At 46.7% G+C, this 19,387-nt stretch overlaps 1 protein-coding gene across 3 annotated transcripts in view; it reads left to right on the top strand.

Moving 5' to 3' along the window:
* RGS22 (regulator of G protein signaling 22) overlaps nucleotides 1-19,387 on the top strand; it is a 915,000-nt gene that overhangs the window by 739,407 nt on the left and 156,206 nt on the right. For all 3 annotated transcript variants that reach the window (XM_029591789.1, XM_029591788.1, XM_029591791.1), the window contains one exon: nucleotides 6,394-6,456. In XM_029591789.1, the coding sequence (XP_029447649.1) occupies nucleotides 6,394-6,456 (63 nt within the window). The remainder of the gene's footprint in view (nucleotides 1-6,393; nucleotides 6,457-19,387) is intronic.

Genomic DNA, 19,387 nt, shown 5'->3' with positions numbered 1-19,387 from the left:
GGGTCACCGATGGCTCCGGTGCCTTCCCCACTTACCCTGTCATTGGGTGGAGAAACATTGTTCCGCATTCTTCCATCGGGAGTTTTGCCGATGCCTCAACCATCGATGCCAATGTGTCCATCGGTGCCAATGATCCATCGATCGATGCCCTTGATGCCTGCACCGGTGCCCTCTATGCCTTCATCAGTGCCTCCAGTTCTTCCCTCGATGCCTTCAGAGCCTAGACCAGGACCTTCAGGAATTCCATCATCCCGTCCTTCTCAGGTTCCTATGGGGACAAGTGCTTATCCCTATGATACCTGGACTGATGATTCATCTCCAGACACCGATGACTTGCCATCACCACCTTCTCCTACTGAAAGCAGGAAGCGTTCTCCTCCAGAGGACCTATCCTTCATAAATTTTGTGAAGGAAATGTCTGAATTGGTTCCCTTCCAATTGCAGACTGAACAAGATAACAGGCATCAAATGATGGAGCTGTTACAATTCCTGGATGCTCCTAAGGAAATAACCTCCATCCCTATTCACCAGGTTCTTTTGGATCTCCTCAAAAAGAACTGGGAACACCCTGGTTCTGTTGCTCCAGTCAACAGAAAAGCTGATACCACTTATTTGGTCCATTCAGCCCCATAATTACAGAAACCTCAGCTGGATCACCAATCTGTGGTTATATAATCTGCCCAAAAGAGGGCAAAAAGATCAAAACCCCACTCTTCCTTTCCCCCAGGTAAGGAACAGAAATTCCTGGATGCTATTGGCCAGCGTGACTTCCAGGGATCAATGCTTATCTCTAGGATTGCCTCTTACCAGCTGTATATGACCCAGTACAACAGGGTCTTATTCAAACAGATACAGGACTTTGCAGAATCCCTGCCTCAGCAATTCCAGGAACAGCTTCAAACCCTGGTACACAAGGGGTTTGAGGCAGGGAAGCATGAAATAAGATCCTCTTATGATATCTTCGACACTGCTTCCAGGGTATATGCAACTGCTATTTCGGCAAGAAGATGGGCCTGGCTTAAGTCTTCGGACTTGCGCCCTGAGGTACAAGACAGACTTTTGATCTGCCCTGCATAGGAGACAATCTGTTTGGCGAACAGATTCAGCGGACGGTGGTGGAACTCAAGGAGCATCATGAGACCCTTCGCCAGCTCTCTCTGATGCCCTCTGAGTATTCCTCCAAACAGCCATTCAGGAAGGATACTAAAAAGTCATTCTTTCGTCCAAAGAAGTCCTATCCACCACCGTCTAGAACTCATTCCACGAGACCTTTCCAAAAGGCCCAGGCTCGTCAACCTCGTAAACAAAAGCCACAAGCAGCTCCTCAGCCGGGCCCTGCTTCCAGCTTTTGACTCCTGCAAAGAGAGCAGCAGCCAGTTTCCACTGCCTCAGATACCAGTGGGAGGTCGATTGTGCCATTTCAACAACAGGTGGCACACAGTCACCTTAGACCAAAGGGTCCTCGCCATAATCTCTCAAGGTTATCACCTGAACTTTCTCTTCATCCCACCGGACTCTCCACCTCTACTGACGTGGAGAACATCCGGCCACTCATTACTCCTAGAGCAGGAGGTCTCCCTCCTCTTCCAGTCCAGAGGAGGAGGGAGACCTCCTGCCAGTGCCCTACTCCCAACAAGGCCTAGAATTCTATTCTCTGTACTTTCTAATCCCCAAAAAATCAAGCGGCGTTCGTCCAATTCTGGACCTACGTGCCCTCAACAAGTACCTCCACCGAGAAAAGTTCAGGATGGTAACCTTGGATTCCCTCCTTCCTCTTCTGCAAAAAGGAGACTGGCTCTGCTCTCTCAGTCTCCAAGACACATACACACACATTGCGATAACTCCATCTCATCGCAGGTTCCTGAGATTTCTGGTAGGCCCCAAGCACTATCAGTACCGAGTGCTACCATTCGGCCTGGCATCTGCACCACAAGTCTTCACCAAGTGTCTCATAGTAGTAGCAGCCTTCCTCAGAACCCAAGGTGTTCACATCTACCCCTATCTAGACGATTAGTTGATCAGGGCTCCCACTCAGCAAGCTGCTCTGTCGTCCCTACGTCTTACTTTACACACTCTGATTTCGCTAGGATTTCTCGTCAACTACACGAAATCCTGCTTAGTCCCATCTCAAACTTTATCATTCATAGGAGCAGACTTGGACACCTCGCAGGCAAAGGCATTTCTGCCTCGACAGCGAGCTCTCACTCTCATCTCTCTCGCACACCAGCTACAGTCTCAGCACTGCACGACTGCACGCCACTTCCTCATCCTACTGGGACACATGGCATCCTCAGTACAGGTTACCCCAATGGCCCTCTTGGCCATGAGAGTCATGCAGTGGACTCTAAGGTCACAATGGACTCAGTCCGTCCAGCCTCTATCGACCATTGTCCACATCACTGACTCACTTCATCAGTCTCTAGCCTGGTGGCAAAATCAGATCAAACTCCTCCAAGACCTGCCCTTCCAGGCTCCAGACCTTCAAATAATTCTCACTACCGACGCTTCCAACCTCGGCTGGGGAGCCCATGTCGCCAATTTGCAGACAAAGGAACTTGGTCTCCAGAGGAAGCCAAACACCAAATCAATTTCCTGGAGCTGCAAGGAATCAGATATGCTCTCAGGGTGTTTCAGGATCACCTTTCCAATCAGGTCATCCTGATTCAGACGGACAACCAAGTGGTCATGTGGTACATCAACAAACAGGGAAGGACGGGATCCTACTGTTACGACTGTCGCTGCCCAACGTCTCCACTCTGCCCTCCTTACCTCTTTGGCGACTCCTCCCGCGGTTGACTGACATCTGGCTGCCGCAGCGTCTGCCTGCCGTCCTCTCCGGCGTCCCCAGTCTGGCTTGGGCACTGCATCCCGCCATGTTCTCCAGCTGCCATAGGCGCGCGCGCCGTGTGGCCCTGCTTCATATGCTTTCTTTGGTGCGAACCTCAGGGGCGTCCCCCTGTGATGATGTCACGCACCCAGATACAAAAAGCCTACTCTACTGCTAGCTAATCGAGTTAGCAATGATGAAGGGTAAAGGGATTCACTCTCCGTACCTAGCTACTCTGCCTCTCCTTTATTGGACTTACTCTATTTGGGTATCCACTCCTCGGGGGCCTCTCTCTTCTCTTTCAGGTCGCTGGAACCGGTACTCGCTCCTTGAGGGCCCATGTTCCCGGACTCGCTGTCTGAACTCCACTTCTGCCTGGATGATACCGCTGCCTACACCATCTGTGAGTTACCATCTACTTCTCTCAGAGCTGTTCCCTGGAACCAGGTACTCGCTCCTTGAGGGCCTGCCTCTATTCCAGCTCCTGTGTTTCCTACCGAGAGAACCTGCTGTGTGAATACTCAACCAACGAGGCTCTATTCCAGAACCTTGTGTATTCTTCATTGTACTCACTATCTCAGTTTCTCTTCACTACAGCACAGCCATTGAGGGATCGCTGTTCCAGTGCCCTGAGGGATTACTAGCCCAGCCGGGCTTCATCTTTACTCACTACTGCCACCTCTGGTGGCTCCTCAATACTGTTAATAAAAGATCTGTGTTGTGTGTCCTAAGCTGAGCCTGACCTGTGGCCCCTCATGCAACTTCCCTCCGTGGGCGTGGTCAGCAGCCACAGTGTCCAAGGGTCCACCCAAAACCTTACAAACAACAACACCTACCTACTGTGTCCGGAAGCTACACAGATATGGGCGGAAGCCCTCTCCCATTCGATGTTCCTCAAGGCCACCTACTTGCCGGGAGTGGACAACGTGTTGGCGGACAACCTAAGTCGCGCTTTCCATCCACACGAGTGGTCCCTCAACCCCACAGTAGCGGACTCAATATTCCAACGTTGAGGTTATCCTCGCATAGACCTCTTTGCGTCACCTCAAAATCGCAAAGTAGAGAACGTTTGCTCTCTCACTTGCAGCCAACACTCTCAGCCAAGAGATGTGTTCTCCCTCTCATGGGCAACCGGTCTCCTGTATGCATTCCCTCCATTTCCACTTCTGTCGAAGACTCTCGTGAAGTTACGTCAGGACAAGGGATGCATGATCCTGATAGCACCTGACTGGCCTCGCCAAGTATGGTTTCCAATACTTCAGGATCTCTCCATTTGCAGGCACATTCCCTTGGGAAAGGACCCGCTTCTGATCACTCAGAACGACGGATGCCTATGCCACTCCAATCTTCAAATTTTGTCCCTGACGGCCTGGATGTTGAAAGGTTAATTCTTCAGCCACTTAACCTTTCGGAGCCAGTTTCCCGTGTCCTCATAGCTTCACGGAAGCCTTCCACGAGAAAGTCTTACCTCTACAAATGGAACAGGTTTAAGTCATGGCGTTCTTCTCAATCCTTTGATCCCTTTATCTGTTCCACCACGAAGTTTCTAGATTATCTCTGGCACTTGTCAGAATCAGGTCTAAAAACTTCCTCCATCAGAATGCATGTCAGTGCGGTGGCTGTCTTCCATAAAGGTGTCGGGGACGATCCTAGTTCGGTACAACCCCTCGTGACACATTTTCTGAAAGGCTTGCTTCACCTCCAGCCCCTTCTTGGGACCTCAGTCTAGTTTTGGGTTGTCTCATGAAATCACCATTCGAGCCTCTCCAATCCTGTGATCTTCGTTATGTCACATGGAAAGTGATTTTTCTTTTGGCAATATCATCTGCTCGCAGAGTTAGTGAGTTACAGGCCCTAGTTACCTATCCACCTTACACTAAACTTCTGCAGGACTGGGCAGTACTCCGCACTCACCCTAAGTTCTTACCTAAGGTAGTATCGGAGTTTCACATTAATCAATCCATTATACTACCTACCTTCTTTCCCAGGCCCCACTCCAATCCAGGAGAACAGGCTCTGCATACCCTTGACTGTAAACGGGCTCTAGCGTTCTATCTAGACCGTACAGCTGCCCACAGGAAAAGCACTAAATTATTTCTCTCTTTCCATTACAGCAAATTGGGGCAGCCTGTGGGTAAGCAGACTCTCTCCTCCTGGTTAGCGGATTGCATATCTTTTTGCTATCAGCAAGCAGGCATTCCACTTCAAGACCGTGTTAAAGCACACTCTGTGAGGGCCATGGCGACTTCAGTAGCACACCCATGCTCAGTGCCGCTTCCTAACATTTGCAGAGCTGCTACCTGGAGTTTTCTCCATACCTTTACAGCCCATTATTGCTTAGACAAGGCCGGAAGACAAGATTCCATCTTTGGCCAGTCTGTCTTGCACAACCTTTTCGCAACTTGACGTACCAACACACTTCCACCTGCCCATTAAGGTTCAGGATGCCCTCTACCAAATTTCACCCCAGTCCTAGTGCCTATTGCACATCTGGCTACATTTGGTGCATTTCTCGAACATCCTCAGCTCGGTATGCACCCATATGTGAGGACTACCATCCTGCTTGTCCTGTGAGAAAGCAAATGTTGCTTACCTGTAACAGGTGTTCTCACAGGACAGCAGGATGTTAGTCCTCACGAAACCCGCCTGCCATCCCGCGATGTCGGGTTCGTTACGTTTTCTTATTTTATTTTTCGGCACTTCCTGTAGCTTTAAACAAGACTGAAGGGGGACCCCTGCTGGCTGCAGGTTTAGTGCCATGCTGGGCATGCCCAGTAGGTGCCAGTCAAACTTCTAGAAACTTTGACAAAAGTGTTCCGTGATTGGGCTCCATCCTGTGATGTCACCCATATGTGAGGGCTAACATCCTGCAGTCCTGTGAGGACACCTTTTACAGGTAAGCAACATTTGCTATTTCGTTTTTCCAAAGTTAATGGTTACCCCTGTTTAATGTAAACCGATGTGATATTCCCACTAATGTCGGTTTAGAAAAGTTTAAAATAAATAAATAAATTAGTAGCTCTACACCACCACACCTCTCTATATAATTTTTTTATGCGCAATCTTTTCTTGTACCTTAAGATAGTTTTTGCATATTCTTTTTCTTTAAAGTATCAAAGCAGCCAGTGGTGTCTTGCTCTTGAACTGTTAATCCAAGATGACTCAATGTGGCTTTGTTAAACCTACATGCATATTTAGAAAATAGATTTTTTTCCACCAACTAGATGTCTATAACTTCCCCAGGATTCTTTTGACATGGAGAAGCCCACAGGATCTCATCTGAGGTGGTGATGTAAATCTCTCCCTCCAAAAAGATTGTTATGTTTTTAAAGATTCCATTTTCTAAAAACAATACTCCCTTTAGCAGTTAACTATTTCTAGTATTACATTTCATCTCATGAGATAGCCTTGCCTTTACAGGGTATCCAAGAAATGTCACAGTCAACTACCTAGCAATGCTTTCAACTAAAGATGATCCTAGGAAATGTTTTGTCAAGATGCAATCTTACAAACAGGCAAAACCCATTATACATCTGATGTAAACAGATTTTTGTGTTCTGACACAGGCAAAGGACTTTGCAGAAGATGCAGTATTTCATATAAAAAAGAAGAAAGTGAGTGCTTGGAAGGTAAGAGTGTTATATTGTATATTATTCTGTCCATAGTGTGTCAGAAGAAGTAATCGTGCATGCAGAAGTCTAACAGTGAAGTAGTAAGTTCAGTAAAAATAGTAAATAGATATAGCTATTTCTTTTAAAATATGTAGATCTGCAATTAAACTACTGTACATGAATAGTTACTTTTCAAGTAGGAGGGTGCTGTTGGATCTTGTACATTCAAAACTGACTTTTATTTGACAAGAGACTTTAGAGTAGCAATGTGAAATATTCCAGAGATGTTGAAAGATTTCCTAAAACCTTGAATAAGGCCGAGCCCTCAGATAAACCTTACTTCATTCAAAGTGCTGTATAAACAAAGTCACTCAGAAGTACTATATCAATTATATGTCAAATATTTCTATTTTTTAATTTTAAAAACTTCCTTTAATAAGAAAGTTTGCAAAATTATAATTTCAAAACCAAGGAGGACATATCCCTATAACATATAATAGAAAAAAAAAAAAAGAAACCCTCACAGAGTTACATCAGAGTATTACTTGTTGTTATATTGGCACAACCCAAATTAGAAAATCGTCATATTCCTCTTACGCTCCTTCCACATTTTGAACCTTTTTTTTTTTTAAAGGGGGCTCCTCATAACTCTAACCTTCTTGCCGAAAACTTGTTTATTGCCATTTAAACTATCTAGCCGTCCAATTATATGCTGACTCCATATGGAGCAGTCCACTAGAAGACTTAATAACAGTAAATATATATATATGGTTACTGAGAGATTATTTAACCTGGAGCTGGACTATAAGTTTTTTCCTATTAAATAAACAGAAGTTTTAGGGTAACTTTCATCAGCTTTAAATTAGTTGTCTAGCCACGAAAAGCAGGTAAATTAAGTTACCTATTGCATAGAGCTTTCCTTTTTAAAAAAAATCCTGCTGAAAAAACAGCAAGGGTGAGCTAGAGAGGCGAGGCTGGGAAAGGATGCACTGTGCTTCTGCCAATTTTGTATTTGTTTTTATGGAAAATAATTAAACTCGTAGAAGAATTGTTTGTCAAAATTTAAGAAACCAAAAGAATCTGACTAGGTTGCAGGAAAGCAGGCCTACTGAGAAAGAGGAAAGGAAAGAGTCAAGAGGCTATGGGATGCTAAAGCCTGGAAAGAGTCAATTCTGCTTTCATTTTGTGTATAGAATACATTTGTTGTTAGTTGGGGAAAAAGATACTCACTCTCACCATGCAGTTAGTTCTGTACAGGTTTGCAGAACCTGAAATAAGATGAAGCAATATTATATATATATATATATATATATTTATTTATTTTTTTCCTTTAAAAGGCCATGGCCTACTCTTGGCAAGATGAAATATTTTTCTTTTGTGGCATATATGTGCTGGCTTCCTGACTTCAGTGTGATGCACTGAACAAGACACCAGAGGAGTGCTCCGGCCAAATCATAAGTGAGAACTTTTCATGAGCGCTAGAGAGTAGGAGTTTGGAGAGCTGCATTTAAACACCATTTATGGTTTCATACTTTTTAATCGCTTTTCTTCCACATTGCCCCCTCCCATTGCTAATTCTGCACCAGAGTGTAACCTGTGATGATGTGCTAACTCACAGTGTCCTCCAAAACTATAAGTTTCTCTTTGAACAGTACCATAATATTCTATAATGGCAAGGCAGGCTGTTTTTTTTTACCTTCAACCACAAGGCTGAGATCCATTGGAGATCCAAGGTTATTCCTGAACTAGTTCTCCCATATATAGAACAGTCCGCATTCTTTTGTCTGCTTGCCCTCTGAACTAACCTCACGTTTTCAAACAGTTTAACAAGTCTGTACCACAGTAGGGAGGGTATCTATAGCCAGAAGTAGATTTCCAAGTAGTAGTGTCTGTGGCAGATAAAGTAGTGTCTGTGGCAGATAAAGTAGATTTCCAAGTAGTAGTGTCTGTGGCAGATAAAAAGAAATGTTCAGAACAAGCAGGGGTTTCAGTGCTCTCAGAGTAGTTTTTACCTTAGTATGCCTACAACCCACATCTTCCAGATCATTTGGGAGACTCTTGGGCTGTCTGCTCTCTCTCCTGCCTCTCTTGCTCTGGAAGTTCTCCCAGCAGCAGCAGTAACAGCAGCAGGACTTTCATACACCAGCAGGCAGAGCTGAACAACAGACAAAGTGGATTGAGAGCAGTGCTGTGTTTCAACTGTGGCCTTTTCCATTCCTCCAATCCCTGTGCTATAACCTGAAGCCTTCGAGTACAGGAGGCTGTGGACACAGACAAAATGTGGTTTTCGGCTGGTGTTCCAGCTTTCTTCTGTTAGGTGATAAATGATTTTTAAATTAATTAATTCATTGATTGATTGATTGAAACCTCATGAGAGGCTTCTAGGAAAAGTAAAAAGTCATGGGATAGGTGGCGATGTCCTTTCGTGGATTACAAACTAGCTAAAAGACAGGAAACAGAGAGTAGGATTAAATGGACAATTTTCTCAGTGGAAGGGAGTGAGCAGTGGAGTGCCTCAGGGATCTATATTGGGACCCTTACTTTTCAATATATTTATAAATGATCTGGAAAGAAATACGACAAGTGAGGTAATCAAGTTTGCGGATGATACAAAGCTGTTCAGAGTAGTTAAATCAAGAGCAGATTGTGATAAATTGCAGGAAGACCTTGTGAGGCTGGAAAATTGGGCATCAAAATGGCAGATTAAATTTATTGTGGATACGTGCAAGGTGATGCATATAGGGAAAAATAAACCATGCTATAGTTACACAATGTTAGGTTCCATATTAGGTGCTACTACCCAAGAAAGAGATCTAGGCATCATAGTGGATAACACATTGAAATCGTCGATTCAGTGTGCTGCGGCAGTCAAAAAAGCAAACAGAATGTTGGGAATTATTAGAAAGGGAATGATGAATAAAACGGAAAATGTCATAATACCTCTGTATCGCTCCATGGTGAGACCGCACCTTGAATACTGTGTATAATTCTGGTCACTGCATCTCAAAAAAGATATAATTGAGATGGAGAAGGTACAGAGAAGGGCTACCAAAATGATAAGGGGAATGGAACAGCTCCCCTATGAGGAAAGACTAAAGAGGTTAGGACTTTTCAGCTTGGAGAAGAGACGGCTGAGGGGGGATATGATAGAGGTGTTTAAAATCATGAGTGGTCTAGAACGGGTAGATGTGAATCGTTTTTTTACTCTTTCGGATAATAGAAAGACTAGGGAGCACTCCATGAAGTTAGCATTTGGCACATTTAAAACTAATCAGAAAAAGTTCTTTTTCACTCAACGCACAATTAAACTCTGGAATTTGTTGCCAGAAGATGTGGTTAGTGCAGTTAGTATAGCTGTGTTTAAAAAAGGATTGGATAAGTTCTTGGAGGAGAAGTCCATTACCTGCTATTAATTAAGTTAAGTTGACTTAGATAATAACCACCGCTATTACTAGCAACTGTAACATGGAATAGACTTAGTTTTTGGGGTACTTGCCAGGTTCTTATGGCCTGGATTGGCCACTGTTGGAAACAGGATGCTGGGCTTGATGGACCTTTGGTCTGACCCAGTATGGCATGTTCTTAGGATGGAAGAGGCAATGATTGAGACAGAAAGTGGGAAGTAGCAGAATAAGATAGAGCTAAAGGGCTGAGAAACTTTAAGAAAAGATGATGGAAAAAAGGGAAGAAAAGTGACATAGAAAAGTACAGGCAGATGGAAGAGGAAAGATAGAAAAAGGAGAGTCAAGGAAGAAAAAGTAAAATGGAAAGAAAAACAGAGAAAGAAGCCAGGAGACTATAAAAGATGAAAGAGCAAAGCGAAGGAAAACATTTTAAATGTAAATATTTTTGGTTTGACTTTGGAAAATTTAAAATTATTGCACAGGTATTTTTTAAAGTTGTTTTCCAAATTCCAAATATAATAACTATTAACTGACATGTAGTATTTAAGGATGTGTGAAGAATTCAAGGTCAAACTCAAAGTGAAGCAGACTTCAACTAACTTTTATTTTCATAGGAAATGTAAATTTTCCCACATCCACCAGGAAAATCTGTCATTAGCCCAGGAGATCTGTAAAAAAATCCAAAACAGAGATGCAGATCCAATTAAATATATGTTGGATTTTTCAAAGAGTTGGAAAATATTGTATGACTTTTTCTTAAAAATAAAGAAAAAGTTTCAATTGAGGTAATAAACCCATGAATTTTAAGAAGATGCATCCAATGGGGTAGTAAACTTCTTTTAAAGAGGTTTGCACATCTCTTGTGGTAGTGCTATACTCATTAGCTCTGTGTCCTGCACTATTTAGCAAAGGTTTTGTTTTTTCTTTAGATTTTTGTAAGAGCTTGTTTTGGCAGCAAGAGATATCATAAACACTATGGGGTTCATTCATCCCCCGTGGCCTCCAGCAGCTGAATATTAGCCAAATATTGGATTTTCCTGAATAACTACTGTTTTCAAACTATTTGGTGTGAATTCAAACTCTCCAAAAAGGTCCAAAAATCATATATTCCAAATTCTCACAAGGTAGCATTCACCTCTGTTATGCATTATCAGGCTTCACTCCATCTTTCCTCCTGCCTACAAATAGCAGTTCCCCTACCTAGCTAATGGCTTTCATTCACCATCCTGAAGCCTCTACTCCAATACATACAACTATATTTCCAATAGATGGCATCTCTCCCCCTCCAGAGCAAATTCCAGAGAATGCATCTAATGGTCACATGTATAATCTTCAGGATACTTACCCTTTGAAGAACCTGCTGCATGTTGCAGGTAGTCAAAAGAAAAGAGAAATGGGAAAAAGCTCAGATACAAGAGGCTTACAGTTACACTAAGTAATGGGCCGGATTTTAAAGGCCCGGCAACACTCGTAAAGCCCTGGGACGCGTCTAAGTCCCAGGGCTTCGGAAAAAGGGGTGGGGAGGGGCGGGGCCAGAGGCCTCCGGCACAGCAGGCTGCTGGCTTGCCCAATTTGCGCCTGCCCGGAGCAGGCACAAAAGGTAAGTTAAAGGAATTGGGGGGGAGGGGGGGTTAGGATAGGGCTAGGGGGCAGGAGGGTTAGGTGATGGGGTGGGAAGGTTAGATTAGGGGGAGGGAATGGGGGCAGGCCACAGTCATCGGCACGTGCAAGATGCACTAGTGTGCACCCCCTTGCTCGCGTCGACCCCCGATTTTATAACATGTGCGCACCTGCATGTTATTAAATCTGGCGTCCATGTGTGCGCACCAGGTAGCGTGCGCACATGGACGCCAGCCCGCACCTTTGAAAATTTACCCCAATATGAACAAATATGCAAAGGTAAGATGTCCAAAAGAGAACATATGCAAAGATGATCAACATAGCAAACAATACTCAGGGAACAAAAAAACAGTATGTGAATTTCCCCTGCATGCTTGCCTACATTTCAGTCTCTGTTGTGGAGGTGGACCCTTGGACCGAGGTGGAGGTGACGCTATCCGTGGAGGCAGAGCAGACCGGGAAGTGGAGGCCGACTGGAGCTTCGCCATTACCAGCCCTCTTTCCCCACAGGTTGAGCCCTTGGGTACCAGGGCTGACTGGTCTTAAGCCGGCCTCCGCATGGTTGATTCCGAGGAAGATATTCAGGACAGGAAGCCAGGACGCAGCAGAGCCACAGGGTCTGAAGGAGCTGAGTTCAAGACAGGGCCTGGATCCAGAAGCCCGGACAGGCTGAGGCAGGCTACAGAGGAGGAACAAGTTAACTCCGGGCTTATAAGTAGGCAGAAGCTAAGAGAGACCAAGTCCAAGTAATCAGCTGGAGGCCAAGTCAGGTTCAAGCTGGAGTCGGGACAGTTGGCTGGAGCCGAAGTCGAGTTCAGGCTGAAGTCAGGGCAGGCGGCTGAAGACAAGGTATGAACACAGGTCAGAGCCAGGAATCTGTCCAAAAGCATAGTCAGGAGAAGCAAGGGTCAAAGCCAGGAATCCGTCCAAGGTAATCAGGAACAGGTAGCAGGAACTGGAAACAGGAACACAGGACTGGAACGAATGAGCACAGGAGCAGGAATGGGAACAAAGGAGACCTGTTGCCAAGGCAAAGACCATGTGGCAGGGCCTGCCTTAAATGGCAGGGCCTGGTGATGTCATCATCCGAGGCCGCGGGAAGGTTTCCCGCTGCGGCCCCCTTAAAGTCAGGAAAGGCACGCGCGCCTAAGGCAAATGATAGAGATTATGTGGTGGCAGCTTCTTCCCTATATGCACGTGAGGAGACCCAACTGGAACCGGAGGAGGATGCGGAGCAGCCAGAGGAACCTGGGGAAGTGGTAGGAGCGCGGGTGTGAAGGCAGCTGCCTACCGCTGCTGAAGAGGAAGAGCCAGGTCTGAGACCCGGGTGCCGGGAGTGAGTAGGGCTGGCCGCGGGCCTGCCGCAGCCAGGACACGCAACAATCTCTTCCTCTTTTGCAGGCTATTTGTGACAATTATTTGTCTAAGCGCCATGGGAATAAATGGGAAAATTCAAGCATTTAAACCCATGCTAAAGCTATTATTACAATCAGAAAACAAACCACCAATGCCTTACAAAGCTGCAAGTTAAGAGGAACTACTGGCATGCAAGGTCAACATGTGTCTAAATGAAAAAACATGTTCCCATCTACATAATCTTTATGCTGCGTATGTCACTCACATCTCTTCATGATCGGGCAATATTCACCGGACATCAGCCACTTTGTCTTGCACACATTCTGTAATAATGCCCTCATAATTTTGTAACCCCCTGCAGCTGAATATCCCATGTAAGTTATGTGGATAAGTCTTATTCGGCTAACTTACATAGCTAGCTATCTTTAAATATTGGCCTTAAGATATTCATTCTTGATCTTCATGATTGTGCCACACCTTCATCAGTGCTAAAGAAAATGGTGCCATCCAAATGCAAAGGCAAACTTTACAGTCATTATCAGACTTGAAAGAGGTTATAATCAAACCCATGGATAAGGAGGGCGCCATCATTTTACAGGATCGCGTAAAGTATGAACAGGCTATGATGCTGGGCTTGATGTACCCTTGGTCTGATCCAGCATGGCAATTTCTTTTTTTTTTTTTTAAATTTATAGTTTATTGAATTTTTCACATTTATTACAATCATGAAAAAACATAACTCGGTCGCCCGTATGACATAGTGAGGGCAAAGGTAGCGCCGGCGCCATTTTGAAGATTGGCAATACGGCCCATGTGCAGGAGGTCGCTCCCAGACCCCCGCTGGACTTTTGGCAAGTCTTGTGGGGGTCAGGAGGCCCCCCCAAGCTGGCCAAAAGTCCCTGGGGGTCCAGCGGGGGTCCGGGAGCGATCTCCTGCACGCGTGACGTCGGGAGCCAGGAACCAAAATGGCGCCGGCGCTACCTTTGCCCTGTCACATGATAAGGGCAAAGGGCCACCGGCGCCATTTCTCAACGCAGCCGTGGCCAGAGAGCTGGAGATCGCGTCGGGACCCCCCTACTGGACCCCAGGTAATTTAAAACATTTGGGGGGGGTTCGGGAGGGTGGGGGATTTGTTTTAAAGGTTCGTGGTGGGTTTTAGGGTTTTTTTGGTGTGCCGGTTTTCCCGCGCCCTATTTAACAATACAATACAAATGCCCCTGACGATAAATCGGGGGCATTTGTATTGTATCATGCACTCTAACGATTTTGGACGATTTTAAAATTATCTGACGATAATTTTAATCGTTCAAAAACGATTCACATCCCTATAGTCTATATGGAAAGTGAATTGATAGTTCCAATTATGTGATTAATTGGATAATCATATACATTTTATACTGTCCTTCCCTTAAATTAATACTTAATTATGAGACAAAAAATAATAAAGTAAACAAATACATTATTAGGTGGTTTCAGCTGTGTGTAGGTGTTCTTTGCTTGTTCATTTGTGTTTCTTACTCACCGACCTCACTGTGAAAAGCTTTTTTGAAGAGCCATGTTTTTAAACTTTTTTTGAAAAGTTTTAAATCTTTCATTAATCTTATTTCCAGTGGCATTGTGTTCCACAATATTGGACCTGCTAAAGATAATGTTTTCTCTCTGACTTGGGTCAGTTTTGCTGTTTTGACCGAGGTTATGGTTAGTAGAGCTTTATTGGTTGATCTGAGATTTCTCTGGGGGACATGCAATCGTAGTACAGTATTTAGCCGGTCAGCATTTTCATCATTGATTAGGTTTGTGAATTGTGCATAGCGTTTTAAATTACACTCTTTGTTCTGTTGGCAGCCAGTGTAATTCAGCAAGTGTTTGAGTGATATGATCCCTTCTGCTTTTTCCAGTAAGTATTCTGGCAGCCGAGTTCTGTAGGATTTGTAGTGGTCTTAGTGTTGCATGTGGTAAACTCAGGAAAAGTGTGTTACAATAGTCCATGCTAGCAAATATTAGGGATGTGAATCGTGTCCTCGATCGTCTTAACGATCGATTTCGGCTGGGAGGGGGAGGGAATCGTATTGTTGCCGTTTGGGGGGGTAAAATATCGTGAAAAATCGTTAAAAATCGTTAAAAATCGAAAAATCGAAAAACCGGCACATTAAAACCCCCTAAAACCCACCCCCGACCCTTTAAATTAAATCCCCCACCCTCCCGAACCCCATCCCTCGCCGGAACATCGTTAAAAATCGAAAAATCGAAAAATCGAAAAAACCGGCACACTAAAACCCCCTAAAACCCACCCCCGACCCTTTAAATTAAATCCCCCACCCTCCCGAACCCCCCCCCAAATAACTTAAATAACCTGCGGGTCCAGTGGCGGTCCGGAACGGGCTCCTGCTCCTCAATCTTGTCGTCTTCAGCCGGCGCCATTTTCCAAAATGGCGCCGAAAAATGGCGGCGGCCATAGACGAAAAAGATTGGACGGCAGGAGGTCCTTCCGGACCCCCGCTGGACTTTTGGCAAGTCTCGTGGGGGTCAGGAGGCCCCCCACAAGCTGGCCAAAAGTTCCTGGAGGTCCAGCGGGGGTCAGGGAGCGATTTCCCGCCGCGAATCGTTTTCGTACGGAAAATGGCGCCGGCAGGAGATCGACTGCAGGAGGTCGTTCAGCGAGGCGCCGGAACCCTCGCTGAACGACCTCCTGCAGTCGATCTCCTGCCGGCGCCATTTTCCGTACGAAAACGATTCGCGGCGGGAAATCGCTCCCTGACCCCCGCTGGACCTCCAGGAACTTTTGGCCAGCTTGTGGGGGGCCTCCTGACCCCCACGAGACTTGCCAAAAGTCCAGCGGGGGTCCGGAAGGACCTCCTGCCGTCCAATCTTTTTCGTCTATGGCCGCCGCCATTTTTCGGCGCCATTTTGGAAAATGGCGCCGGCTGAAGACGACAAGATTCAGGAGCAGGAGCCCGTTCCGGACCGCTGCCGTTCCGGACCGCCGCTGGACCCGCAGGTTATTTAAGTTATTTGGGGGGGGATTCGGGAGGGTGGGGGATTTAATTTAAAGGGTCGGGGGTGGGTTTTAGGGGGTTTTAGTGTGCCGGCTCACGATTCTAACGATTTATAACGATAAATCGTTAGAATCTGTATTGTATTGTGTTCCATAACGGTTTAAGACGTTCTCACAGGACAAGCAGGATGGTTGTCCTCACAAATGGGTGACATCGAGGATGGAGCCCACCACGGAAAACTTCTGTCAAAGTTTAAACAGAACTTTGACTGGCCCCTACTGGGCATGCCCAGCAAGGCACTGACCCTGCAGCCAGCAGGGGTCTCCCTTCAGTCTTCTTTTTTCCGCGCAGCAGTTGCCACGCGGTGAAAGGAGCTCTCTTACCACGTTCCTGACAGGAATTCGGTATTTTTCTATCCGAAGAAAATTTGCCCCTCAGGGGTCTCCCTTCGACAAATTTTTGTCACTTTCGCAGAAACCGGTAAGTTTTTTCCCTTTTTTAATCGGCGGCCGTCGATTTTGGCCCTTGAGGCCTGTGGGAACTTACTGAGCCCGCGCCTAAATTTGGCCTTAAGCCATGGCGACGGGGTTCCGTCGATGTCCGGATTGTACCCGGACTATGTCCATCACTGACCCCCATAGGGTTTGTGTTTTATGTTTGGGTAGTGAGCATGATGTCCTGACTTGCACCAAATGTGCCTTAATGACACCTAAGGGTCGCAAGGCCAGGATGGAGAAGATGGGGCTCCTCTTCCATGCACCCACCCCAACGCCATCGATAGCATCGACGTCATCGGAACCGGCACCGTCGAAGTTGCACCACCATCGCCAACCCGCCGGTGACCGTCCACCATCGATGACTTCTCGGCCGTCGACTCCTGTCCCCTCCCCGGATGACCGAGGAGATCGGAAGGATAAGCATCGCCATCGACGGCACAAGTCTCGGCCCGTCGAGGATCCGCAACCATCGACCTCTGAACAGGCCGAGCCACCGAAGAAAAAGCCTCGGTCGGACCTGGCACCGTCCACGTCTCGTTCGCAGGCACCGAGGAAACCCTCACCCTCCCGGGGTGCGGGGGCCGTGATCCCACCGGTTACGGTGGTCCCTCCGGCCCTGCCTCAGCCTCCCTCTCCCGTCGAGCCGGGTATGCTTACCCCTGGTCTCCGGGCAGAACTGGACCGGCTGGTCCAGGAGGCCATCGAGAATGCGATGCGAAGATTCCAGCCTCCACCGGCACCGCCTCCGGCACCGATTCCGGCACCGCCTCAGGCACCGACCTCAGCACCGACTCTGCCACCGAGGATGGAACCGACCACCGAGCCTATAGTGGAAGCGTTGGCACCGATACTAAATCGTATGGAGGCACTTATGCGCGCCCTTCCATCGGTGATTTCATTAGCACCGACTACACCATCATCTCCGGAAGGACATTCATCGACAGGAGAAACACCGTTCCGGATTCCTCCGTCCGGTGTCGTTCCATCGGTGCCTTCACATACCTTTCCACCGATTTATCCTTCGGCTCCATCGATTCCAAGATCGGCACCGATTCCATCGGTGGCCCCGAAGCCCTCGATGCCGTTCACTGTTCCGCTTGCAGCACCGGTTCCATCGATGCCTTTGGATCCTCTACCAGGTCCTTCAGGACAGCAAACCTTACATGATCCTTATGATACCTGGGGTGATGATTCATCTTCAGATACAGATTTACCATCCCCACCATCTCCTACAGAGAGTAGAAAACGATCTCCTCCTGAAGATCTCTCCTTTATAAATTTTGTAAAGGAGATGTCAGAAGTTGTGCCTTTTCAGCTGCAATCTGAGACCGATGACAGGCACCAAATGATGGAGCTGCTCCAATTTCTGGATGCCCCCAAGATCATCGCTTCCATCCCCATTCACCAAGTATTTCTGGATCTTTTAAAGAAAAACTGGGAATCACCTTCATCTGTGTCACCAGTCAATAAAAAAGCTGACTCAACCTACCTCGTTCAGTCAGCACCAGGATTTCAGAAGTCTCAACTGGATCATCGCTCTGTTGTAGTTGAGTCTGCGCAAAAGAAAGCCAAGCGTTTAAAGCCACACTCTTCCACTCCCCCTATCAAGGACAACCAATTTCTTGATAGTGTGGGAAGGAAAGTGTATCATGGGGCTATGTTGATATCTCGTATAGCTTCATACCAACTTTATATGACTCAGTACAACAGAGCTATCCTTAAACAAATGCAGGACTACGCTGACACCTTACCGGACCAATACCAGCCACAGCTTCAAGCCCTCCTTCACAAAGGATTTGAAGCTGGGAAGCACGAGATCCGAACGGCCTACGATATCTTCGATGCTTCCACGAAAGTCTCAGCTACTGCCATCTCAGCCAGACGTTGGGCTTGGTTAAAATCATCCAACCTTCGCCCAGAGGTTCAGGATCGTCTAGCCGATTTACCCTGCTTAGGGGATAATCTGTTCGGAGAACAGATTCAACAAATTGTGGCGGAATTGAAGGATCACCACGAGACGTTGAAACAACTTTCGTCTGTTCCATCTGAGGTATCCTCCAAACCACCACCTAAGAAGGACTCCAAAAAGTCATTCTTTCGGCCACGTCGTTATTACCCTCCGTCGACTAGGCCTCGTCCGGCTCGATCCTCCACCAGACCTCAGCCACGCCAACCTCGGAAACAAAGACCTGCTGTAGCCCCACCCCCCGGGCCTGCGGCAGGCCTTTGACTTCCCGACTCGGAGCACATGCCATATCCCACTCCCCCACATCCCTGTAGGGGGTCGTCTGTGCCACTTTCTACAGCATTGGATACGGATTACCTCAGACCAGTGGGTGCTGGCGATTATCGCACAGGGTTACCACCTCAATTTCATAACTCTTCCGGCAGACTCCCCGCCGCTTCAAGCGTGGAGTCTATCCAGCCATTTGGCTCAATTACAACAGGAAGTATCTCTTCTTCTGCAATCAAATGCTATAGAACCCGTTCCTCCCTCTCAACGAGGCAAGGGATTCTATTCCAGATACTTCCTAATTCCAAAGAAATCAGGAGGGCTACGTCCAATTTTAGACCTTCGAGCCCTCAACAAGTACCTTCAAAAAGAAAAATTCAAGATGGTAACCCTGGGCACGTTACTCCCTCTGCTGCAGAAAGGGGATTGGCTATGCTCCCTCGACCTCAAGGAAGCTTATACCCATATTGCGATAACACAATCCCATCGCAAATATCTGCGGTTTCTCGTAGGCCGCGACCATTATCAATACCGAGTACTGCCTTTCGGTCTGGCATCTGCTCCACGGGTCTTCACCAAATGCCTCGTAGTTGTAGCAGCATTCCTCAGGAAGGAAGGTGTCCACGTATACCCCTATCTGGACGACTGGCTGATCAGGGCCTCCACCCCTCAGATTGCCCGGTCCTCCCTACAATTGACAATCAACACACTCCTTTCCTTAGGGTTTCTTGTCAATTACGAGAAATCTTGCTTCGTCCCATCTCAAACCTTATCTTTCATTGGGGCAGACTTGGACACCTTACAGGCAAAGGCCTACCTTCCGCTACAACGGGTCCAAACTCT

The sequence above is a fragment of the Rhinatrema bivittatum genome, chromosome 2 (assembly GCF_901001135.1).
Source record: "Rhinatrema bivittatum chromosome 2, aRhiBiv1.1, whole genome shotgun sequence".
NCBI classification, from domain to species: domain Eukaryota; kingdom Metazoa; phylum Chordata; class Amphibia; order Gymnophiona; family Rhinatrematidae; genus Rhinatrema; species Rhinatrema bivittatum.
Note: the sequence above shows the minus strand (reverse complement) of the source record. Positions and strands in the feature narration are given on the sequence as shown.